The sequence below is a fragment of the Eptesicus fuscus genome, chromosome 21 (assembly GCF_027574615.1).
Source record: "Eptesicus fuscus isolate TK198812 chromosome 21, DD_ASM_mEF_20220401, whole genome shotgun sequence".
Taxonomy (NCBI): domain Eukaryota; kingdom Metazoa; phylum Chordata; class Mammalia; order Chiroptera; family Vespertilionidae; genus Eptesicus; species Eptesicus fuscus.
In genome coordinates, this window is record NC_072493.1 from 49,846,265 (window position 1) to 49,872,499 (window position 26,235).

A 26,235-nucleotide genomic window follows, 5' to 3' on the forward strand; every position below is an offset into this window, starting at 1 on the left:
GTAATGTTATTTGGGGATACCAAAACTTCTATATTTTACCTGTTAGGGTTTCTGATAATTCAGGGAGCAGTTCATGAGACTCTGAAATTCTGAGGAGCAGTTCAGAATAAAAACTTCTCTAAAATGTTGTTGGGAATGTAGGGACCAGGTTGGGGTTGTAGATTACTTTCTTTCTTTTAATTGGAGACCAAAGAGTGAGTCTAACAAGATGAGACTGCAGCTGTTGCCTATTTACTTGTTAAACACACACCAGCATAGTGTTGTGAGCCTTAGTCTGGGGTGTTGTCGTAAGTCTGGCAGATTTGCTGAGTGGCATGAATGGGCATCTGTGAGACTCACTGCGCATGGGCTAAGGGGCCTTAGGTGATGGGACGTGAGGGCTGAAGGCTGTGACTGGTAAAGGGACATCGGGTGCAGCTCCAGTGGAAATGGCGTCTGTATATCTGAGATCTGATGTGGTTCTCGGTAACTGAGGTTGAAGGAAAACAGAATCAGGGAGGTTGGCCTCCATGGCAGAACTCAAGGCTGCTTCAATCAGTGAGTGTGAACACTCACAGTTGGTGTAGGACTTAATCCTGTTTGATTTTTCCAAGCAGTCACTACACCACAAATGCTGAGTAATGAGAAGGAAGGCAAGGAGATCACCATGGAGACTGTGGGATTGCAGGTGTGAGATAGGTGTGGGAGAAAGAGTGATGTGCCCTTGGAGTAGTCATGTGTCTTCATAGTTAAAGAGCCCTGACATTGACATAAGAGGGAATTAAGGTTGAGTCCATCTTTGGTGATGTCTGGAAATATGATATGGGGAATATCAGATGAATTTCTGTAAAGAGGCCATGTTGTGGTGGTACATTCCTGGTCTAGAGCTTCAGGGAAATTTATGTGCACAGCACCTTTTGTTGTTGAGGGCTGTTACAGTGATCAATAGGAAGGAGGTAGGCTACATCAATGTTTCTGGGCTTGAAAATATCCATTGGCATGGAGAGTGGAGAAGGGTAAGAGAGATTTACATTACAGAGGTGGTGGGGTAGAATTTTGGAAAAGAAGATGATTAGGAAATAAACTGTGGTCATTATGGCACATTTATGTTACCTTTGAAGTTGTGCCTTTGGGAATGCAGCTGTGTGAGAGAAGTGTGGTTCAAAGAATTATGTCCAGCAGGTAGTGCAAAGTGATGACTTCAGCATCTTGGGATTAGGTTCAAAAGTTTGATCAATGATACCATAATAATGTGAAACTCTGAATCGGGAGACAACAAGCTGATTGCCTGTCAAGCACAGTGTCAAATCATTCACAGTCTCCTTATGCACACCATCTCTCCCTGCCTATGTTCATGACACCCACTGTATTGAAGAGGGGTGTGGTCTACATGTGAGTTCCAGAGCAGAGGTATTATCTACAAGATTATTTGCCCTTAATTGTGGGGGAATACACAGCATCAACTGGAACAGAAGGAGAGAATGACTTTGATTGGACCAAGGCCTGGTATCTTTTCTGATGTGGGGAGTCTAGGGAGCAGATGGATGTGGACATTGGGGAGTGTTATGAACATAAAATCCTAGGAGAGAAACTCATGATGGACTGAACTGTGCCAATTGTGACAGGAGATGAACTTTGAGGACGTGGCCATCACCTTCTCTGAGGAGGAGTGGCGGCTCCTTGATGAGGCTCAGAGACTTCTCTACTGCAAGATGATGGTAGAAGCTTTTGCTCTGGTCTCATCTGTAGGTAAGACCTTTACATCTCTCCTAGTGTCCTGAGGTGACGTCCTCTCTTCCTTTCTTCTCCGGATGTAGCTTTCACAGCCAGACCATGGGCTGTACCTGTTTTCCCCATTGTCCTGTCAATAGTACTGTGGCTGCGAGTGCTGAGTTCTGGAGAGACCTGAGCAAAGTACTCCATGACATCCCTCACACCCATTGCTCAAATGGTGCAGGAAGTGTCTGGGAGTCATGATTGTTGCAAAAAGCTTAATGGGCCCAAGCTTATCTATGTCCACATGCATGGCTTCCACTTCTGCACCATTCCTCCAGCTAAAGGCTCTTTGTGACTGCCTGTGCCAGGTGATGGTCTTTAGTTGCATGAACAATGGGTGGTTGTTGTAAGACCTCCTTGCATTGTTTATAATATTCTGTTCCCTGAATACTACTGCATGCTGTCTTACTCAGGTCAGTGCTGGCTACTCACCTCTGTTGTGTTTCAATACAACTCAGAATATTGTTGTTCTATATGCTTGTACTGTGGAAGGTGCAAGGAGAACGCTGTTTTTTCACAAGGTGAACATACAGGATGACATAGGGTTTCCTGGCCCTCCTGAGTTGCAGCTGGGGGAGGTATGACATAAGGATGGTGTTTAGATCATACCAGGAATGTGTTCATGTCCAACAAGTTTCGGTTGAGGTTCCACTGGCAGCAGCTCTTTTCTACCTTTTCATTCCCATGTTTGACACTTCCCTGACTTATCTTTTAATCTGTGCCTTCCTGGGTTCTGGCCACCTTCACCGTCTTCCCTTTTCCATCACCTGTTCCTCTGAACTACTCTATATGCAGTTTTTTCCTTTCTCTTTTTTAAAAAATATATTTAATTGAATTTTTTACAAAGAGAAAGTGAGAAGGATAGAAAAGTTAGAAAAATCAATCAGGTGCCTCCTTCGCACCCCGTAATGAGGATATATCTGCAACCAAGGTACATGCCCTTGACCGGAATCTACCTGGAGCCCTTCAGTTCCCAGGCCAATTCTGTATCTACTCAGCCAAACCAGTTAGGGCTGCAGTATTTTTAAATATTGGCAGGCATATGTGCTATGAGGTTCACAGAAGTGTTTCACTCTACGCTGACACAAGCTTCTCATTTCTTGAATTTTAGCTGGAATAAGTTGTAGCCAACTTTCTGAACAGTTGGCGCATGTCACCATCAGACAAGCCTTGTTGAACACTATTAGCAAACTATTGAGCAGATGATCCAGGATCTGTTTCATGTGATGCTTGCCATGATTGTTTCATATTTTGTTTGAGGTCTTCCCTGTATGGTGATCTTCAGAGGCCCTGATCTTCAGAGCAGCATCTTATCAATATCTCCTTCAGATATTTTGCTGTCTGACAATTTCATGGCACCAACATGTTATGTGCGACACACTTTTGTAATGAGACTTCTCCCTGTTACCATAGTCGACATTCATTTCATCACCATTTTTCTGTTTTCAGGTTGTGGGCATAAAACGGATGATGAGGAGGTGTGTTCTGAGCAGAGTGTACCAATAGAAGGAGAGTCACAGGTCAGTGTTTCTAAGACAACTCCAGCAACCCAGAGGACCCATCTCTGCGGGAGGTGTTTCTCTGTGTTCAAAGAGATTTTGCACCTGACGGAGTCTCAAGCATCAGATTTTGAGCAGAAAGCCTTCTTCTCCAATGCATGTGTGAGAGACTTCTGTTTCAGTGCAAACCCTCATCAGCAACAGGGGGAAGCCAGTGGAGAGAAGCTCTGGAAAGTAATCGTGGACAGGTCCTCGTTTGTGACCAGGTTCATCTTCTACTTAGCAGAGATGTGTTCCACCACTAGGGAGGTTGGGGGACACTTCCCAGCCATGTCAGGGTTTCTCCAGCACCAGGCTCCCCTCAACACTGAGGAGCCACAGAGTGGCAGTGAGATTTCAGAGGAATTTCTCAATAGAAAAAGGCATCACCAATGGGATGAATGTGACAAAGCTGACAGCCCCAACCAGAACCTTGTTCAACATCAGGACTTCAGCTCTGGAGAAGTGAAATATGAATGTAATACATGTGAGAATGTTTTCAGATATAAATTTAACCACAATAGACATAGGAGAGTTGACACTGGAGAAAAGTCCTATCCATGTGCTGACTGTGGGAAGTCTGTCAATCAAAGGTCTTCCCTCATTAAACACTGCAGAGTTCACACTGGGAAAAAACCTTACAAATGTAGTGAATGTGGAAAATCATTTAGGCGCAATTATGACCTCTTTATCCACAAGAGTGTTCACACTGGAGAAAAACGATTCGAGTGTAGTGAATGTGGGAAATCTTTTCATGGAAATTCTCAACTCACTAAACACAACAGAGTTCACACTGGAGAAAAGCCATATAACTGTAGTGAATGTGGGAAATCATTTAGGCACAATTATGATCTCAGTATCCACAAGAGAGTTCACACTGGAGAAATACCATATGAGTGTAGTGACTGTGGGAAGTCCTTCAGCAGTAGCTCGACTCTCATTCGACACCACAGAGTTCACACTGGAGAAAAACCATATGAGTGTATTGACTGTGGGAAGTCCTTCAGCAATAGGTCTAATCTCATTCGACACCACAGAGTTCACACTGGAGAAAAACCTTACAAATGTAGTGAATGTGGAAAATCATTTAGGAGCAATCAAAACCTCTTTACCCACAAGAGAGTTCACACTGGGGAAAAACCATATGAGTGTAGTGACTGTGGGAAATCCTTCAGCAGTAGCTCGACTCTCATTCAACACCACAGAGTTCACACTGGAGAAAAACCATATAACTGTAGTGAATGTGAAAAATCATTTAGGCGCAATTATCAGCTCTGTATCCACAAGAGAGTTCACACTGGAGAAAAACTATATGAGTGTAGTGACTGTGGGAAGTACTTCAGCAGTAGCTCGACTCTCATTCAACACCACAGAGTTCACACTGGAGAAAAACCATATAACTGTAGTGAATGTGGGAAATCATTTAGGCGCAATTATGAGCTCTGTATCCACAAGAGAGTTCACACTGGAGAAAAACCATTCCAGTGTAGTGATTGTGGGAAATCTTTTCATGGAAATTCTCAACTCACTAAACACAAGAGAGTTCACACTGGAGAGAAACCATATAACTGTAGTGAATGTAGGAAATCATTTAGGCGCAATGATGAGCTCTTTATCCACAAGAGAGTTCACACTGGAGAAAAACCATATGCGTGTATTGACTGTGGGAAGTCCTTCAGCAATAGGTCTAATCTCATTCGACACCACAGAGTTCACACTGGAGAAAAACCTTACAAATGTAGTGAATGTGGAAAATCATTTGGGAGCAATCGAGACCTCTTTACCCACAAGAGAGTTCACACTGGAGAAAAACCATATAACTGTAGTGAATGTGGGAAATCATTTAGGCGCAATTATGAGCTCTGTATCCACAAGAGAGTTCACACTGGAGAAAAACCTTATAGGTGTAGTGAATGTGGAAAATCATTCAGGCAAAATTCCAATCTCATGCAACACCAGAGAATGCACACTGGAGAAAAGCCGTATGAGTGTAGTGACTGTGGGAAGTCCTTCTGCAGCAGCTCGACTCTCATTCAACACCACAGAGTTCACACCGGAGAAAAACCATATGAGTGTAGTGATTGCGGGAAGTCCTTCAGTAATAGCTCTAACCTCACTGTACACCACAGAGTTCACACTGGAGAAAAACCTTATGAGTGTAGTCAATGTGGGAAATCTTTTAGGCGGAAAAGTCACCTCATTATCCACCACAAAGTTCATATTGAAAAAAAAGCCATATGAAAGTAGTGATTGTGGGAATTGCTTCCAAGATAACTCTACCCTAATAAAACACTACAGAATTTACACTGGAGGAAAACCCTATGAGTGTAGTGAATGTGGGTAGTCCTTTCATGAAAGTTCTCACGTCACTAAACACTACAGAGTACAAACTGTACAAAAACCTTATGAGTGTATTGAATGTGGGAAATTCTTCCATGGAGGTCTTTCCTCACTAAACACCACAGAGTTCACACTGGAGAAAAACCTTATCAATGTAGTGATTGTGAGAAGTGCTTCAGTCAAAAATCTAGCTTCATTAATCACTACAGAATTCACACTGGAGAAAAACATTATGAGTGCAGTTAATATGGGAAGTCCTTTCATGATAGTTCTAACCTAACACAACAGAGTTCACAGTAGAGAAAAACCTTATGAGTGTAGTGAATTTGGAAAATGTTTTAGGCGCAACCATCACCTCCTTATTCACCAGAGAGTTCACAATGTAGAAAAAGCATATGAGTGTAGTGACTGTAGGAAGTCCTTTGGCACAATCTCTATTATCATTCAACACCACAGAGTTCACACTGGAAAAGGGCCTCATGGGTGTATTGAATGTGGGAACTCTTTTCGCTACAAATCTTTCCTTATTCAACACTTGAGAGTACACACTGGAGAAAAGCTTTAAATGGGCAGGGAATGTTTTACTTTCTCACTCAAAATTACAACACCAAAGGAGAAGGTTTTACCCCCATTTACCTGAATGCAAACCCCTTTATCAGAACATACACTCTGCTAGATGCCTCCTAAGTTTCAGGTATAAGTGACACTTTCAAAAACTGGATGCCACTTGCTAATGTACTCGGGACTACAACCGGATTTATCTCAGTGGAAGGATTTGTCTGGAAGATATTTCACCCATACCACCTAGCTCACCTGAAGAGTGTGCATCCGTCACAACCCCTGCATGCTCTGGGGTTGTGCTTGAGAAAATTATGAATATTCTGAGCTCTTGGGTGAATCTTTATCCTTTATTTCTGACCAGAGATTGACCTGACCCAGGTTTTGTCCAGAGCCCACTTCCTCCACCAAGAAATGCTACCTCTTTCAGGGATATTGTGGGTCTCACATTAGGCTGTGATGAAATGTTTCAGGTTCTAATTCTTCAACCTGCAAACCTCTTACTGTCTTCTGCTCTGGTTTTTGATCTTTATATAAATGAGGTTTTTTTCTTTTGTACTTTTATTTTGTTGGTTCTATTATCTCCCTGGGATGATTGAATGGACGTTGTGTTCTGTCAGCATGGACATGTGAACAATATGATGTGATCTCAAACTTTCTGTGCTTTGGAAGGCACAGCTTGATGGCAGAAAATCACTCTTTGTTCAATATTGGCTGATTTTGTATTGCTGACTGACGCCTTGAGAGAAATGTTGTGTGACTTTGTGGGTCTAAAGTGCTGTCTGGTGCCTCTTTTATTGTAGAGGCCAATGGTCGCTTGAACATGTGGCCTTCATTGTCCTCCTGTGAACAATATGAATTATATTCTCTGTCACAGTATGTATTACATAAGTGTCAGCAATGTTTAGGGGAACTAGTCTCCACCTGCTCCAAAGAGGCCATGTTCCACGATGTATGAGGTTTCATAGGCTGGTGTCATTTGTTGTCAGACTCTGAGGTGGAATGAGTTTGGGACATAAACACTGTTTTCATAGTCATGGTAGACACTGCAGTTTAACTTCAAAAAAAGTGCTTCTTTGGACCTAAATTCAAATTATTTCATGTCCTGTGGCTTGTAGGGTCTGTGAGAACTTTCTGAGGACCTCCATCACTATGTCCTGTAGCTGACGTCACTAGCAGACAAAATAATCTCATGGTTTTGTGCATTTCCCTGGCCCCTTAGGATGTTCATCTCAATGTTGTTGCTCAGCAGGCAATACCTCAAAGCCAGAGGAAGGGTAATACTGTAATCAGTACCAGGACATGTCTTTTGTAACCAGTCAGCATTCCTGTTGGTTCCAATGGCAATAGTCTTCCCTACTTGACAAGATTTGCTAGTACTGTGGTATTTGGTGAGCCCTGACCTAGAAATAAAGCTTCAAAACTGTCACATGTAAATAAGCCCACAAGTTACTCATACACAGGGTGGAGCAACAATAGGCTTACAGTTGTATATTTGGAAAACACAGAAATTATTTTTTAAAAAAACTATTTTAGAAAATAATTTTAGTCATTTTTGGGGAGAGAGAGTAAGAGAGTGGAAGAGAGAGGTAAACATAGATCTTCTGCCTCCTGCAAGCCACAACTGGAAATCCATTTGGGGATGTTCACTGACCTGGAATCAAACCAGAGAGCTGTCCAGGAATGGGTGACACTCAACCAACTGAGGAAACTGGACGGGGCAGAATTTATTCCTGTTTATTATTAATTAATGTATTGTTTTCCTTACCAACAACTCTAAACCTTCCTTTGCCACAACCTCTGTTTTCCTACCGCCCTCTTATAATCTCTCTTTCTGCCTTTCTTGGCCCTCCATGCACTCAGGGATTTTTCATCTTTTACAATAGAATAGTTCATATTGTACATAATTTTATACTATTTGATGTGTACTTTTTAACAAATACTGGTTTCCTCCATGCCACAGAATCTTTTTGAGATTCAATACAAATGCCTGTGTGAAGAGTTAATTTTTTTTATTGCCGAGTAGTACTAGATTCTGTGAATTATCAGTTTATTAGTAACTCTATGTTTTTTGTTATTTCCAGGTTTGGGTATTATACATAACTCTTCTGGGAATATTTGCATTCAGTTCTCTATATAGACATATGTTTTGCTTATCATACTGTTGTGTAGGTAAATGTTTACATTGAAGATATGCAGAACTGTGACCTAAAATGGTCATTCCCTTTGCCTTACCACAAATCCACAGTATATAAAAAATTTCAAATTTTCTACTATGCTGCAAAGACATACAATGGTTAATCATTTAAAATAGTAACCCCAGAAATGCAGATAATATTATCTTGCTCTTGTTTTAATTCCATCTACCGAGGAATATTTTATGGTGAACATTTTTTATACATTTCTTTGCACTGTATTTATCTGCTTTGTTAAAATGTCTGCTGAGAATCTTTTTCAAATTGTTTAAATAAATTTATGATTTTAACCGAAGGAGGACTGTGCAGCATTTAAAACATCTGCTTAAGTTTCCCTCATTCCTCAGTGACTCAAGTGACTCCATTGCCATATGGAACCATCGGTTTTGAATCCTGAAGGGAAATTGTTTTACTCATTTTTAATGCTATGTACCACTGAGGCAAAATTATAACATATACATAGAAAATTTAATCTTCATTGTGAAAGTTCAGAGCCACTCTTAAGTCTAAGCATTTATTAATATGTTAAGTGAAGTGTAGGTTTGTAGTATTTGTCAATTTTCCTGGCATAAATACTCTCACCATGGTCCGTTTTAAACTGCCAAAGAGATAGCAGTGAATATGCACATGATAAGATATTTCAGTAGCTCATCCTTGTATTTTATTTCCAAAATACTGATACAGTTGCAAAAAAAATATCCTCCAGAACTTCCATAATAACACAGAAAAACCTTTGGAACCCCTCAATTTTTAAACCTTTTTTAAATTTTCATTTAAGTACAATTCATTGAAATCATAAATTCAAAAATATTTGTATTGATTTCAGGGAATAAGGGAGAGGAAGAGAGAGAGAAACATCAATGATGAGAGATAATCACTGATAGGCTTCTTCCTGTACCTCCCCTCTCCCTGGGAATTGAGTCTGCAACCCATGTATGTGCCCTGACCATGAATAGCACCATGTCCTCCTGGTTCATAGGTTGGTGGTCAACCACTGAGTCACACCAGCTGGGCTATAGTATTTGCAAAAAGAAATTTTAATATTTGTATTTTTTATTGTTGATAGTATTACATATGTCCCCCATTTCCCCCTTATATATATTCTTTGGTGGGTCTGTCAGTATGGACCAGGTAAGCAGACCTCCAGGCCCATCTCCTCCTCCAGCACCACTTGTGGGGCCTCAACACCAACACTCACCAAGGTCATTGGCTGGGATGAGGCCTCCTCTGGGCCTTTGAAAAAACTACATTACCCAGAAAGCACTGCCCCAGAGGTACAGGTGGTAAAGAGCATTTTGGTGGCTGCACATCCGGTTAGGGTGGGACTTCCGGTATTTACCTGGCGCAGGTTTTGGCTTCCTTCAACGGTCATGCAGGGTTCAGCGCGCCGGTTGGGCGTTGGTCGCGCGTAAGAGGAGCCGTGGGAGGCCGCGTCCCGCCGGGCAGGGGTGTCTGAGGCGGGTTGACCCCCAACCGGCGGGATTGGGGTCCCCGTGCCCCCCGCCTCCTCTCCGCGGACAGAGCTCCCTCAGCGTCACCCCATCGGCCCTCCCGCCTCGGGGCCGGCGCCGCTCAGCCCCGCAGCCCAGGCCGCAGCGCCCAGAGCAGTGAGTGCCCGTGGGGGGCGCAGGGGGAGGGGAGGGCGACGGGCTGCGGTGCCGCCGGGGAGGCCGTGGGGGCTGAGCCGGGAGGGGGAGAGCCAGGCCTGTGTGTGTCTAAAGGCGACAGAGAGGAGGAGCGGCGGCTCCGGGAGGAGGGTCCCTTCCTCCTCCGGGGACGGGCTGGGGGCTGTGAACACAGAGGGACGCGGCCTGAGATGCGGCTCTAACGTCCCCACAACTGCCCAGAGGAGGAGCCGACCACAGGGGAGAGGACAGCAGGGAGGGGGACCCTGTGACCACAGCCCCCCAGCAGGAGTGCGCCCTGAGGACCCCCTGAGGGGTGCAGGCCTCTCCTGGTCACGTGACCTCGGGCCTGAGCCCCGGGTCCTGGCGGTGGGTGCCGGGCCCTCCACAGACCTTCAGTTCCACAGGTTCCTGCAGGTGCAGAGCCGCTCAGGGGGCTGGGCTGTGGGGCTGATGTCAGGGCCTCACACTATCGGGGCCTCTGAGGTAGGGGGGTCCTGGGACTGTCCAGCCCCTCCTCCTGCCCCGGGACCTGCAGACACTCAGCCCCGAGTCCTGAGGCCACGACTAGGGCTTTAGGAAGTGGATTCTGGTTTTGGGAACGGGTGGAGTGAGATGTGGGGGATCCTCCCAGGCACAGGGACCAGAATGGGCAAAGGCTGGGAGTGAAGACTGAGCTGGCTCAGGAACGAACAAGTATTCTTTTAAAAATATATAGTTTTATTGACTTTAGACATAGAAAGGGACAGGGAGAGAGACAGAAAGATAATCCATGAGCGAGAAACAAGGATCGATCAGTTGCAGGCATGTGACCTGACCACGACTGTTGCCTGTAAACTCTCAGTGCATCATGGGTCCGTGCTCAAGCAACTGAGACACATCAGCCGGGGCTATAGATCAGTTTAATATAGGGAATCATGGGCCCTAGCTGGTTGGGCTCAGTGGATAGAGTTCGGCCTGTGGACTGAACGATCCCAGGTTCGGTTTTAGTCAAGGGCACATGCCGGGGTTGTGGGCTGGATCCCCAGTAGGGGGGCGTGCAGGAGGCAGCCAATCAGAGATTCTCATTGATGTTTCTCTCTCCCTTCCTCTGAAATCAATAAAAATTTATTTAAAAATATTTAGGGAATCATGATCAGGATGATAATGGTCATAGTAGCTCACATGGGACAGTGTGGGCCTAAGTACTGGCTTACCTGCTGGGGCCCCTGTTGTGGGAGGTGGGTGTCACAACACAGCAAAGGGACAGAGTGGTCGTGTACAGTGTTGGGGGATAATGGTTTCCCAGCGGCCAAGGCTTTAAAAGATGAGTGGACATGAGATGAATTGGAGGCTGAAGAGTAAATCCAACAAGAGGAGACTAGGGCTGGTACATATTCTCTAAACATTCACCAGGGTTTTGCTGTGACCCTGGGTGTGGCCTGGGGGTTGCAGTCAGTCTTGTGGGTGAGCTAGAGGCTTGAGTGCTCATCTGTGAGACTCACTGGGGTTGGTCCACAGGGCCATTGGGGCTGGGACTTGAGTGACGGGTAAGTGGAGAGATATTGGCTGTGACTGCTAAAGGGACATCAAGTGCAGCAGGGGAGGTGCGCTGTGGATATCTGAGATCTGATTGTGGTTCTTTTGTGTGTTTTTAAAAATTCTTTGTTGTTGAAAGTATTATATATGTCTCCTTTTTCCCTATTGACTTCTCCCGCCCACTCTCACCCTCGGCACAGGCCTCACCCCCCCACTATCTGTGCCCATTGGTTATGATTATATGCTTCCATACAAGTACTTTGAATGGTCTCTTTCCCCCCCTCCCCTTCTTTACATCTGAGGTTTGACTGTCTGTTCAATGCTTCCATGTCCCTGGATCTATTTTTGTTCATCTGTTTATGTTGATCGTTATATTCTACAAATGAGTGAGATCATATAATACTTAATCTTTCTCTGATTGGCTTATTTCCTTCAGGTCCACCTATGCTGTTGCAAATGGTAAAAGTTCTTTCTTTTTTATAGCAGCGTAGTGTTCCATTGTGTATGTGTACCACAGTTTTTTTAATCCACTCATCTGCTGATGGGCACTTACGCAGTTTCCAAATCTTAGCTATGGTAAATTGTGCTGCTATGAACATAGGGATTTATATATCCTTTCTGACTGTTGTTTCTGAATTTTTGGGATATATTCCTAGAAGTGGAATTACTGGGTCAAATGCAATTTCAATGTTTAATTCTTTGAGGAAACTCCATACTGTTCTCCACAGTGGCTGCACAAGTCTGCATTCCCACCAGCAGTGCACGAGGGTTCCTTTTTCTCTGCATCCTCACCAGCACTTGTCGTTTGTTGATTTGTTGATGATAGCCATTCTGACAGGTGTGAAATGATATCTCATTGTCATTTTGATTTGCCTCTCTAGGATGATTAGTGACTTTGGGCATTTTTTCATATGTCTCTTGGCCTTCTGTATGTCCACTTTGAAAGTATCTATTTAGGTCTTTGCCCATTTTTGACTGGATTGTTTATCTTCCTTTTGTTAAGTTGTATGAGTTCCCTATAAATTTTGGAGATTAAATCCTTATTGGATGTAACATTGGCAAATATATTCTCCCATTCAGTGGGCTCTCTTGTTGTTTTGTTGATGGTTTCTTTTGCTGTACAGAAGCTTTATATTTTGATGTAGTCCCATTTGTTTATTTTCTCTTTAATTTCCATTGTCCTAGGAGATGTATCTTTAAACATATTGCTACGAGAGTTGTCGGAGATTTTGTTGCCTATGGATTCTTCTAAGATTTTTATGGTTTCCTATCTTATGTTTAAGTCCTTTATCCATTTTGAGTTTACCTTTGTGTATGGTGTAAGTTTGGTGGTCTAGTTTCATTTTTTTTGCATGTATCTGTCCAATTTTCCAAATACCATTTATTGAAGAGACTGTCTTGACTCCATTGTATGTTCATGCCTCCTTTGTCAAATATTAATTGAGCATAGTGGTTTGGGTAGATATCTGGGTTGTCTATTCTATTCCCTTGGTCTATATGTCTGTTCTTGTGCCAGTACCAGGCTGTTTTGAGAACAATGGCTTTGTAATACAGCTTGAAATCTGCATTACTTTGTTCTTCTTTCTCAGGATTGCTGCAGCTATTCGGGGTCTTTTTTTATTCCAGATGAATTTTTGGAGAGTTCTTTCTAGGTCTGTGAAATATGCTGTTGGTATTTTAATGGGAAATGCATTGAATCTATAGATTGCTTTGGGTAGTATGGACATTTTAATGATGTTGATTCTACCAATCCATGAACATGGTATGTTCTTCCATCTGTTTACGTCTTCCTCTATCTCTTTTTTCAGTGTCCTGTAGTTTTCTGCGTATAGGTCTTTTACTTCCTTAGTTAAGATTATTCCTAGGTATCCCAATTTTTTTGGTGCGATTGTAAGTGGAATTGATTTTTTAGTCTCTTTGTCTGTAAGTTCACTATTGGTATATAGAAATGCCATAGATTTCTTGGCATTAATTTTGTATCCTTCTACATTGCCAAATTCATTTATTAAGTCTAATAGTTTTTTTATGGAGGCTTTAGGGTTTTTTATGTACAATATCATGTCATCTGCAAAGAAGGACAGCTTTACTTCTTCTTTTCCAATTTGGATGCCTTTTATTTCTTCTTCTTATCTAATTGCAATGGCTAATACTTCCAGTACTATGTTGAACAGGAGTGGTGAGAGTGGGCATCCCTGTCTTGTTCCTGTTCTTAGGGGAAATGATTTTAGTTTTTGCCCATTGAGTATGATGCTGGCTGTGGGTTTATCATATATGGCTTTTATTATGTTGAGGTATGATCCTTCTATTCCCACCTTGCTGAGAATTTTTATCAAGAAAAGGTGTTGGATTTTGTAAAATGCTTTTTCTGCATCAATTGATATGACTATGTGATTTTTCTCCCTCAATTTGTTAATGTGATGTATCACGTTTATTGATTTGCGGATATTACACCATCCTTACATCCCTGGGATAAATCCTACTTAGTCATGGTGTATGATCTTTCTGATGTACTACTGGAGCCGATTTGCTAGAATTTTGTTGAGGATTTTGGCATCTATGTTCATGAGGAATATTGGCCTGTAATTCTCTATCATTGTGTTATCTTTACCTGGTTTTGGTATTAGGGTGATGCTGGCTTCATAGAATGAGCTTGGAAGTGTTCCTTCCTCTTGAATTTTTTTGGAATAGTCTAAGGAGGATAGGTTTTAGTTCTTCCTTGAATGTTTGGTAAAACTCCTCTGTGAAGCTGTCTGGCCCCAGGCTTTTGTTTGCTGGAAGCTTTTTGATGACTGCTTCAATTTCTTCCATAGCTACTGGCCTGTTGAGCTGTTTATATTCTTCCTGATTGAGTTTTGGATGGTTGTATTTTTCTAGGAATATGTCCATTTCCTTCAGGTTTTCCATTTTGTTGGAATAGAGTTGTTCATAGTATATATTAACAATCCTTTGTATTTCTGTGGGGTCTGTTATTATTTCTCCTCTTTCATTTCTGATTTTGTTTATTTGGGTCCCCTCTCTCTCTGCTTCTTGGTGAGCCTGGTTAGAGTTTCATCAATCTTGTTTATCCTTTCAAAGAACCAGCTCTTGGTTTTGTTGATCTTTTGTATTGTGTTTTGTGTGTGTGTGTGTGTGTGTGTGTGTGTGTGTGTGTGTGGAGGGGGGGTTTTGTGTTTTTGTTTTGTGTTTTTTTTTTGGTGTCTATGTCATTTATCTCCACTCTGATCTTTATTATTTCCTTCCTTCTGCTTACACTGGGATTTTCTTGTTGCTCTCTTTCTAACTCTTTGAGTTGTAGGGTTAGGTAATTTATTACCATTGTTTCTTGTTTTTTGTTTTTTTTTTTCAGTAGGTTTGTAGAGCTATGAACTTTCCTCTCAGGACTGCTTTCACTGTGTCCCATAGATTTTGGATTGTTGTGTTTTCATTGTTGTTTGTTGCCGTGATGTTTTTTATTTCTTCTTTGATCTCTCTGTTAACCCAGTCATTGTTTAATAGTATGCTATTTAGTCTCCATGTGTTTGATTTTGTTGGATTCTTTTTATTGTAGTTGATTTCCAGTTTTATGCCATTGTGATCTGAGAAGATGCTTGATAGGATTTCTGTCTTCTTGAATTTGAAGAGAATTTGCCTGTGACCCAATATATGATCTGTCTTTGAAAATGACCCATGTGCACTTGAAAAGGATATATATTCTGTGGCTTTGGGGTGAAATATTCTGAAGATGTCAAATAATTTCACCTGGTCTAGTGAGTCATTTAGGACTGATGTTTCTTTGCTGATTTTTTGTTTCGAGGATTTGTCCAATGGTGATAGTGGGGTATTAAAGTCTCCAACTATGATTGTATTGCTATCAATCTCTCCCTTGATATCCTCCAGGAGTTTTTTTTATGTATTTGGGTGCTCCTGTATTCGGTGCATATATGTTTACCAGAGTTATTTCTTCTTGTAGGGTTGCTCCCTTTAGTATTATGAAGTGACCTTCCTTATCTCTTTTTATGTCCTTCACTTTGGCACCTAATTTGTCAGATATAAGCATTTCTACCCCAGCTTTTTTTTTTTTTTTCATTTGCCTGAAAAACCTTTTTCCATCCCTTCACCATCAGTCTGTGTGCATCTTTCTTTCTGAGGTGGGTTTCCTGCAGACAGCTGATATATGGGACATGTTTTCTTATCCAATCAGTTACCCTATGTCTTTTGATTGGAGCACTTAGTCTGTTTACATTTAAAGTTATTATTGATAGGTACTTGTTTGTCGCCATTTTTATTCTTTACCCGTGTGTTCCTTCTTTGCTTCCTATTTCTTCTTTTTACAGCAGACCCTTTAGCATTTCTTGCATTGCTGGTTTGGTGGTAATAAACTCCTTTAGTCCTTTTTTGTCTGTGAAGCTCCTGATTTCACCCTCAATTTTGATTGATAGCCTTGCTAGGTACAGTATTCTTTGGTTCAGACCCTTCCTTTGCATGACTTTGTTTGCCAATTTAATTATAATGTGCCTTGGCATTGGTCTTTTGGGGTTCATTTTGTTTGGGACTCTGTGAGCTTCTTGGATTTGTGTGGGTTTGTTCTTCCTTATATCAGGGAAGTTTTCTGTCATTATTTCTTTAAACAGGTTTTCTATTCCTTGCTCAGTTTCCTCTCCTCTGGCACCCCTATTATGCGGATGTTGTTTTGTTTCTTGTCGTCTCAAAGTTCCCTTAGGCCAGTGATGGCGAACCTGTGACACGCATGTCAGCACTGACACGCGTAGCCATTTCTGATGACACGCGGCCACTGAGGTGGCCGCATGCCAAAGATGAAACATTTGCTGCTCCTGAGGATGAAACATTTGCAAAATAATGTTTTTTCCTCAAAGTGACACACTACCCGAGTTTTGCTCAGTTTTTTGGTGAAGTTTGACACACCAAGCTCAAAAGGTTGCCCATCACTGCCTTAGGCTCTCCTTCTGCTTTTCAATTTTTTTTCTAGAAGCTGCTCTACTTGGGTAATTTTTTCCTATCTTGTCTTTTGTTCACTGATGTGGTCCTCTGGTTCTTTTATTCTACAGTTGATGCTTCCTATTGAGTTCTTTATAGCAGCGATGTCATTTTTCATTTCTTCTTTGTTATTCTTCATTTCCTCTTGGTTTTTACACATATTGTTGCATTTGTCTTCCATTCTTTTCATCCACCTTATGACCAATTTTCTGATATCTTTCTCTGACAGATTGCTTGCCTCCATTTCACTTACTTCCTTTTCTGTTGATGCCTGCTTTTCTTTCATATGTGGGCTGTTTCTTTGTCTCCCTAGATCTCTCTTTTCTGGGTTTCTGGATATGTAGTGCGCTCTCTCCTGTGTTGATTTAAAGGCACAAAATGCAACACAACAAGGCACAATGCACGAGGCACTGAACACAAATGTATTCACAATATTAATAACCACAAATAAAGGTGACCACCAGAGAAAGGCGAATTAGAGGATCAGAAAGAAAGAAGAGAAAAAAACGGAGTGTAAAAATGAAATTGGGAAAAGCGGGGGTGGGGGGAGTAAGAGAGAAAAGAAAGAGCATAAGAAAGAAGAAGGGGAAAAAACTATATATATAGGGAGAAAACTCCAATAGAACAGCCACTAATCCCAACAAATGCTAGCAACAAATACCTAGAGATGAATGTAAACTACAAACTAATATCAAGTGAGGCAAGGGAAACAGAAGCAAAAAACAAACAAAAACAAAACGAAAAAACAAAAAGAAAAGGCAAAACAATCTCACAAACAAGCATAAAAACCCCGATATGATCAATAATCAAGCAAACAACAACAGAAGTACAGAGAGGGAAAAAATTTTGGATAGTGAAGAAAGAGAAGAGAGAGGTGAGTATGGACTTGGAGCAGGGGATTGGAAATTAGATATATAACTAAGATGACATTTTTTTCTATTTTTTAAAAACAATCAGAAGTTTATTAACATGTATACTTCGTGTATACATGGGAGATACCTAGGGGGAAAATGAGTAAGTCCCTGAAGTGGCCTAAAACACCCACTTTAATACCACCTTCTGCTAAAGACGGGAGAAAGTGAGGGGCCACCAGGAACAGCAGGTAAACACGGGCACGGGCTGTTAGCTCTCAAGGGCACCTTTTCCACTGAAGACCCTTTAGCATTTCTTGCATTACAGCAGATTAGTCATCCTTTTCCTGTTACAAAGAGGGGGGCACCCTTACAAATGGAGATTTCCTTTATAATATAAATCTCCCTTACAAAAGGGTAACTTGTACTCTGTTCTCAGAGCTTCTCCTGTTTCTCAAAACAATCAGCTTAAAATAACCCTTATGTCCAAAAGGCATATTTGGGGTTGGCATATTCTGTTGCCCTTGTCCCTTAGAAGGTAGCGAAAGCAGACGTGATGAAGAGCAATAAGACCAGGGGACCCGGTTTTGGGCTTGGCACTCATGGAGATGAGAAACACCATGGGGTCAGAACTGGAGAAAGATGAGGAAGCTCAATTTTGAACAGTGTCTGAGGTGTCCGTGAGCCATTTGTAAAAAGTTGCATCTACAGGAGGCAGGTCTGGAATTTAAGGGGCTGAGCCGAAAAGTACAAGTGTAAATGGGGTGGGTGAGAGTGCCCAGGGACCCGAGATAGAGTTAGGGTAAGGTGCCAGGGAAAACGATTTTGGTTTTCAGCATAGCCAGGAGGGTCGGCCCAGCTCACGTCCGAGCCCTTTCCGCCCCTCCTCGGCCCCGACCACAGAGCTCTGCGCCGGGCTGACCGGGTGCTTCCCCACTAAGTGCTTCCCGCGCCCCGCTCGCCAAGCATGGTGGGAGCGGAAGCCTGCTCAGAGGACCAAGCGTGTCTGGAGATGTAGTTTAGGAGAGGCCCAGCATTCCTCGGGAGACCTGGCCTTTGGTCACTTTAAGGGCAGGTCCAGAGAGCGGCGATGCTCCCGGGGCAGGGTTCCCCTCCAGCCGCAGCACGTAGCACCTTGGGCCGCATCTCCTCTTCGCAGAGCGTGGCCTCCACGATCTGCTCCACCGGGATGAGTGGCTCCCTCCGGTTTTGCTCTTCCAGGCACTCAGCTCTGCTAGGGCCAGCAGGGCCAATCTCAGCTCCCGCACCACTGGGGCTGCTACCTCGGCCACAGGCCTGTCCGGTGCCAAGCTCCCGGCTGCCAGGACGAGATCAGCCTCATCCACGCAGAGCTTGTCACTGCGCAGCAGGAGCAGCAGCACGGGTGCTGACAGCTCCAGGAAGCCACGGGTCCGAAGTGCCTCCTGGCTGTGGGCCTCTATGGAGGCTATGCAACGCTCCTGCAATGGTCCCAGGCCAAAGGTTACAGGCGCCTCACAAACCTGCAGGGCCTCACAAACCTGCTCCACGTCCAGCACCTTCACCACCAACTCCAGACATAGCTCTCTCAGTTCCTCCAGCCCATACTCCACAGCTGCTGTCAGCACCTCCACACAGAATGGCGGTGTAGCTTGACACTGTTGGTATACAAGAACTCCAGCACTGCCAGGAAGGCCTCAGCTGGTACTGTGCTTAGCACCACTGGGCCAGGCACCCCGGGGCCTGGCTCTGGGCCCAGAAGTCGCTGGAAAAAGTTGCATCTACAGGCCAGCAAGCACCGATGGGCAAACACCTCCTGCCGCTCTTGACCAACCACAAAGCGAACATCACTGTATAGGCGATAGTTGACAAGGCTTCAGAGTGCTTTGGAAAAGGGCTCAGCTTCCCCACGCACCAGTCCAGGGGTCTCCATGGAGTCTAGGATGAAATTTTAACGGGGTAAAAACAAGGAATAGGAAGATTTAAAGCAGGTATAGGGTAAGAGAAACAGGACAACAAAAGGGGAAAAGTGAGGAAGAGTGTTGGCATAAAGGTAAAGTTGAGATAGAGGAAAATGTTGCTAAAGGTAACATGAAAATAGCATGTAGAACACTAATCTCAAAGTAAAATAAAGAGAAAATAAAATTACCTTTTTAAAAAAAAGGTAAAATAGTAGTAGTAGTAATGCTGATTGAAAATAAAAATGTAATAAGAAAGTAAAATCAAGTAAGGAAAAAAAATTAGTTTCTTAAGTAAAAGATGAAAAAAAATGTGCAGTAGTGAAGGTCATTCACTTCCTCTCCTGTTCTGTTTGGCACGCCTGTTTCCCAGTCAGGACAGTATTGAAGTTCCCTGCGTTCCACTGCTCCTCAGTGTTGTAGGCCACAGTCCTGATTTTCAAGCAGAGAGTACGTCTTTATTTCTTATACTCCTTTATTTGTGTTTACACAGGAGTCAATTTGTGAATCAACCCCTGGGTGGCAGTGTTTCTGGATTGACCTCTGGGTCTATAGGTTCTCTAGCTAGTGTTTAGATTTTGTTTTCCCTGTGGCACTTAATACTGGTTTGGGGGACTGGTTTACCCCAGAGCTAGTGCTCTGATGGTTATTCCCCGCTCTGATCCCCAGGTTCCACAAAAACAACTTTCCCCTGCAGTCTCTTTGAATGTCCCAAATTGGGTGACCTTATGTATTGGGCTTAGTAATCAAAAGCAAGGATTTAAACAGAGAGAAAAAAAGAGAGAGAGAAAAGAGCCAGAGTAAGTGCACAAACTCCGGCACTGCGTGCAAGTCTGTGCAGTCTTTTTTCTCCTTGGGTCGAAGCAGCCAGCATAGTTTTAAAATTTTTAGGGTATCCTTTTGCGCCCAGTTCATCTACGGTTTGCTTTTTTGAGTTCCCTTTGGTTAGCAGCTCTGCAGATCCCCTTCCACATTCGCGGATCACGCCAGCCCCAATGGCCACGGATTTTTCTGGTCACAGACATCCCCAGGTCATCCAACTCCTGAGTGCAAGTTTTTCTCTCCTGCCTGGACCACAGACCTCACTTATCCCAGGAAAAATCTGACCTTTCTGTGAGGAGGTGCAGAGCTCCTCTGAATCCATGTGCTCGCGCCACTTGGAAACCAGTGTTCTTGAATTTGCAGCTGTTTGCTGGGTGTTGTAGTTTTAGATTTTCAGGCTTCCCATTCAAGATGGCTCAGTCTCTGTGTCAGAGCTGGTCGCTCCAGGATGAAACTCATGAGCAGTGCGGGCTGCCCAGTCAGGGGTACCCCGCCCGTCCAGCCCCCACAGTCTTCTGTAGTATAGCTGTCCCTCAACTCACCAACAAACACTCCCTGTGTGACCACACACTCCCCTTTGTCCTCGCACTCACACACTGTCTTGCAGTCTGCCCTCCCATCGGCAGCCATCTCCCTCTAAACTTCTGGGTATTGGGGTTTACGACGAAAATATAAGCCTAGGAGAGAAGCTAATCAAGGACTGAACTGTCTCCCTTACGACAGGATATGGACTTTGAGGACGTGGCCATCACCTTCTCCCAGGAGGAGTGGGGGCTCCTTGTTGAGGCTCAGAGACTTCTGTACTGCGAGGTGATGCTGGAAGTGTTTGCACTTGTCTCATCTGTAGGTAAAGCTTCACATTGTCCCAGTGTCCTGAGGTGATTCCCTCTCTTCCTTTATTCAAAAAACAGCTTTCCTTCTCGCACAGCCAGACCATGGGATCTTCCATTTTATCCCATTATCCTGTCAAATGTGCTGTGGCTGAGAGTGCTGAGTGTGTGGGGAGCTCGGGAAAAGGACTCCATGAGTATCCCTTGAACCCATAGCCTCTGATAGGGCAGGGAGTGTCTGGGGGTCAGGATTGTTGCAAACAGCTTAATGGGAGGGTGTCTATGTCCACATCCATGGCTTCCACTTCTGCACCATTCCTCCAGCTACAGGCTTTTTGTGACTGACTGTGCCAGGTTATGGTATTTTCTTGCATGAAACATAAGTGGTTCTTGAAAGACCTCCTTCCATTGTTTGTAATATTCTGTCCCTGAATACTACTGCATGCTGTCTTGCTTTGAGCCAGTGCTGCCTACTCACCACTGTTGTCTGTCAATAAAATTCACAATATTAGTGTTTTATGTGCTTGTACAGTAGAAGGTACAAGGAGAGCCCTGTTCTTTTCACAGGTTGAACATACACATGATCTAAAGGGTTGCCTGGCTCTCCTGAGTTCCAACTTGCAGGAACTATGACATAAGGGTGGTGTTTAGAGATCATACTGGGAACTTGCTCATGTCCAACAGAGTTTAGGTTGAGGTGCTACTGGCAACACCTGATTTCTACACTTTCATTCCCATGCTTGACACTTCCCTGACTTATCTTTTAGTCTGTGCCTTCCTGGTTTCTGGCTACCTTCACCGTTTTGCCCCTTTTCCATCATCTGTTCCTCTGAACTGCTCTCTGCAGTATTCTCAAATATTGACCTGCACATGTGTTATGAGGTGCACAGACATGCTTCACTAGACCTCGACACAAACTTCTCGTTTCTTGAATTTTACTTGAAATAAGATGTAAGCAACCTTCTGCACAGCTGGCCCATGTCACCAGCAGACAAGCCCTGTTGAACACTGTTAGCAGACACATGAGCAGATGATCCAGCTTCTGTTCCATGTGGTGCCTGCCATGTTAGTTTCATATTTTTTTGGACATTTTCTCAGTATGGTAATCTTCAGTGGCTCAGAGTATCACAGCAGCATCTTAGCAATATTTCCTTCAGATATGTTACCCTCAGACATTTGCATGGAACCAACATGTTATGGGCAATACACTTTTGTAATGACACTTCTCCCTGTCACCACAGTCGACATTCATTTCATCACCATCTTTCTGTTTTCAGGTTGTTGGCATAAAACGGATGATGCGGAGGCCTGTTCTGAGCAGAGTGTATCTGTACAAGGGGAGTCACAGGTCAGTGCTTCTAAGAAAGCTCCAGCAACCCAGAGGACCCATCTCTGTGGGAGGTGTTTCTCTGTGTTCAAAGGTATTCTGCACCTGACTGAGTCACAAGCAGCAGACTTTGAGCAGAAAGCCTTTTTCAGTGATGTATGTGTGAGAGACTTTTGTTTCAGTGCAAACCCTCATCAGGAGCAGAGGGAAGCCAGTGGAGAGAAGCCCTGGAAAGAAGCTGTGGACCTGGCCTCATTTGTGACCAACTTCAGCTTCTCCTTATCAGGGCTGCCTTCAACCAGTAGGGAGGTTGGGGAACACTTCCCAGCCATCTCAGAGCTTCTCCAGCACCAGGCCCCTCTCACCACTGAGGAGCCACACAGTCATAGTGAGATTTCAGAGGAATTTCTCAATAGAAAAAGACTTCACCAATGGGATGAATGTGAAAAAGCTGCCAGCCACAATCAGAACCTTGTTCAACATCAGGGCGTCTCATCTGGAGAAGGGAAGTATCAGTGCAATACATGTGGGAAAGTTTTTTCACGTATCTTTAACCTCAATAGACATAGGAGAGTTCACACTGGCGAAAAGCCCTATGAGTGTACTGATTGTGGGAAGTTCTTCAGGCAAAGCTCTAACCTCACTCAGCACAAGAGAGTTCACACTGGTGAAAAGCCCTATGTCTGTGGTGATTGTGGGAAGTCATTCAGTCAAAAGTGTAGCCTCAACAGTCACCAGAGAGTTCACACTGGTGCAAAACCGTATGTGTGTGGTGAATGTGGGAAATCATTCAGTCAAAAGTGTAGCCTCAACAGTCACGAGAGAGTGCACATTGGTGCAAAGCTGTATGAGTGTAGTGAATGTGGGAAATCATTTGGGTCCAGTTACCATCTCCTCAACCATAAGAGAATTCACACTGGAGAAAAGCCATACGTGTGTTGTGATTGTGGGAAGTCATTCGGGCCAATGTGTTCCCTCAAGGGTCACCAGAGAATTCACACTGGAGAAAATCTTTATCAGTGTAGTGATTGTGGGAAGTCATTCAGGAAAAGCTGTACACTCATTCACCACCACAGAGTTCACACTGGAGATAAGCCTTCTGAGTGTAGTGATATTGGGAAGTCATACAGGCAAACCTCTGCTCTTACACATTCTCAGAGAGCTCCCACTGGTAAAAAGCAGTATGAGTGTAGTGAATGTGGGAAATCATTTGGGTCCAGTCATCATCTCCTTAACCATAAGAGAATTCACACTGGAGAAAAGCTGTATCAGTGTAGTGATTGTGGGAAGTCATTCAGGGAAAGCTGTAACCTCACCCGACACCGCAGAGTTCACTTTGAAGACAAACCTTATGAGCGTAGTGATACTGGGAAGTCATACAGGCAAACCTCTGCTCTCACACATCATCAGAGGGTTCACACTGGAATAAAGCCATATGAGGGTAGTGATGGTGGGAACTCCTTCAGCCAAAGCTCTATGCTCATGGGCCAAAATACAACCCTGTTATTAGACACCTGTGTGTTTGTCTTCCAGCCCTGCCTTTTATTGACTCTACCACCAGGCAATTTACATTGAGTCTCTGAGCCTGGTTTCCTCCCTAGGAAATAGATGGTTAAGCCATCTCAAGTTGTGGAGAGGATTAAATGAAATAATTTTTTTAAATGCATTGTTTACAGAGAGGAAGGGAGAGGGACAGAGATCTAGAAACATCGATCAGCTGCCTCCTGCACACCTCCCACTGGGGATGTGCCCAAGACCAAGGCACATGCCCTTGACCAGAATCGAACCTGGGACCCTTCAGTCCGCAGGCCAACGCTCCATCCACTGAGCCAAACCGGTCAGGGCTAAATGAAATAATTCTTGAACGCATTGAATCCAGTGCCTGGCACGTGTAGTGAGCATTCAGTAACTGTTTGCTCCTTAGCTTCACAATGTGTACTGACTGCAGACATGCAAACAATGTAGGAAATGTCGACTTGTTGGTCTTTGTATCCTTTTAAATGTTTTTACATGTATAGGATAGGGTTATGTATGTTCTCAGCCTACTTTTTCTCATAAAAGTGTGAAATTTGTAAATTAAAATTAAAGCTCTGGCAGCTGGAGTGGATCCATTGAGTGAGTGTCATCTCATGCACTGAAAGGTTTCCAGTTCGTATCCTGTTGAGGGCCCAAGCCAATTTCCTGGTAGATGCCATTGAGGGAGGCAGGGGGAGAGTGCAGGAAGCAGGCAATCAGTGTTTCCATCTCATTTCCTCTCTCTAAATAATAAATTAAAAATCTCCATTTCGGTTTGTAGAGTCCAGGAATAATAGAAATAACACTTTTCACCCTGAGGAGCATTCTGAGCTTCACGTAATCTAAAATATTTCAAAACATGAGATCAGATGCAGACAATACTCCCCAGATTCCTGAGTCAACACCCCAAATCCTAATGTTTTCATTTCCCAATGCCACTGCCTCCCCCCCGCCCCTAACACCAGCATTTTCCATGTTCTCATCATGCCATCTGCACTGCCTGAAAAGTACATTACCCAAAGGGCAATGCGCCTAATGATGGCTGGGTTTAGCCAACGAAAACCCAGCAGAAGCACATGATGCCCGTGCACATCGGTTTGGGCCGGACTTCCATTGTCTCCCCTTGGTGGTCATTTTGACCTCTGTTGTGTGGGTCAAGGCAGAGGCTCCAGGATTGGGTTACAGCCACCAAGAGGCATCATGGGCTGTTCAGGGTGTGTTAGGCTTGTGGAGCCCCTACAGGTGGGATTTAGGCCTCTGTGCCTCCCAGACTCCACTCTCCTTAAAGGGTCCAACTCAGCCTCATCCCACTTACCCTCCATCCGACGGTGCTGGCCTGTGTCTGGTCCTGCAGCCGACGTCACAGTGTCCGGAACAGTGAGTCCTTGTGGGTGATAGACCCTGTGATGGGGGGAGGGGGGCGGGCTGCAGTGCCCCTGTGTGAGGACGCGGTGGTGTGGCTGAGCTGAGAGGATTCAGCAAACCCAGGTCTGTTTTGTGTAAAGGCAACAGCAAGAGGAGGTGAGGTTGTGCATGAGGAGTTTTACTTTCATTCTCAGGAAGCTGGGTCATCCATTGCCTTGATCAAGAGATGGACACTGTGTGAGGCCCCGCCCTCCTCGCGCCCTCGTCCCGCTCCCCACACCCCACCAGCCCGCCGGGTAACCGCCAGGAGAGCGCCCTGCTCAGGCCCAGCGGCGAGTCTGACACCTGCTGGCCCTTCCACCCCATAAAACACACTGTGTTGGTTTCAGAGGGAAGAGGGGACCTTCCGCCCCATAAAACACATTGTGTTGGTATCAGAGGGAAGAGGGGACCTTTCGCCCCATAAAACACATGGTGTTGGGTTCAGAGGGAAGAGGGGACCTTTCGCCCCATAAAACACATGGTGTTGGTTTCAGAGGGAAGAGGGGACCTTCCGCCCCATAAAACACATGGTGTTGGGTTCAGAGGGAAGAGCGGGGAGAGAGAACCACCGGGGACGGGAGAGGGTCCCTGGTCAGCGGCCTCCCGCCAGGGTCACTGGTCCGCCGCCCACTGGACACTGAGCCTGCGGTCCGTGCTCGCGCGTGACCCGCGATGCAACCTGGTCTCCCGGGTCCTAGGTCGGTGTCAACCACTGAGCCGCCCAGCTGAGCTTTATTATAGTTTTTAAATAGAACGTAATGTGCACTTTCCATTGTAGAAGGTGTTACAGATGTCCCCCATCTCCCCCGTGTGTATGTGCTTTGGGGGATCTCTCCCAGTCCCCCTCCCCCGGGAGGTCTGTCCGTCTGTCCCAGGGAACCAGGCCCCTGGTCCCAGCTCCTCCTTCCCCAGCGCCACTGGCAGCGCCACACCTTTACTCACCAAGGTCACGGCCTGGATGGACTGCGCGGGAAAACTACATCACCCAGAAGGCAATGCGCCTGCTTCCGTAGAGGTCTACGCGTTTTGGTGGTTTTGGTTCT

At 44.4% G+C, this 26,235-nt stretch overlaps 2 protein-coding genes, 1 long non-coding RNA gene and 1 pseudogene across 4 annotated transcripts; 2 read left to right on the plus strand and 2 right to left on the minus strand.

Moving 5' to 3' along the window:
- Positions 1-1,607: 1,607 nt before the first annotated feature.
- Positions 1,608-5,534, plus strand: LOC129147572 (zinc finger protein 345-like). Its single transcript, XM_054710113.1, has 4 exons — positions 1,608-1,724; positions 3,205-3,233; positions 4,133-4,720; positions 4,973-5,534. Exons 1-4 carry the CDS (start codon positions 1,608-1,610, stop codon positions 5,532-5,534), a joined length of 1,296 nt encoding a protein of 431 aa, XP_054566088.1.
- A 4,259-nt stretch (positions 5,535-9,793) lies between these two features.
- On the plus strand, positions 9,794-23,845 carry LOC103304054 (zinc finger protein 551-like). The gene is made up of 3 exons (XM_054710230.1): positions 9,794-9,993; positions 20,837-20,960; positions 22,221-23,845. Exons 2-3 carry the CDS (start codon positions 20,840-20,842, stop codon positions 23,843-23,845), a joined length of 1,746 nt encoding a protein of 581 aa, XP_054566205.1. The 5' UTR covers positions 9,794-9,993; positions 20,837-20,839.
- On the minus strand, positions 18,415-19,266 carry LOC103304053 (BTB/POZ domain-containing protein 19-like; annotated as a pseudogene).
- Positions 21,862-26,207, minus strand: LOC129147604 (uncharacterized). 2 transcript variants are annotated; one of them, XR_008554906.1, is made up of 4 exons: positions 26,135-26,207; positions 25,101-25,364; positions 23,619-23,690; positions 21,862-22,271 (listed from the first exon to the last, which is right to left on the minus strand). It is a non-coding gene; the product is annotated as an uncharacterized LOC129147604 (long non-coding RNA). The 2 variants fall into 2 exon arrangements; XR_008554905.1 differs by having other exon boundaries at positions 23,619-24,627.
- Between the last annotated feature and the right edge of the window lie 28 nt (positions 26,208-26,235).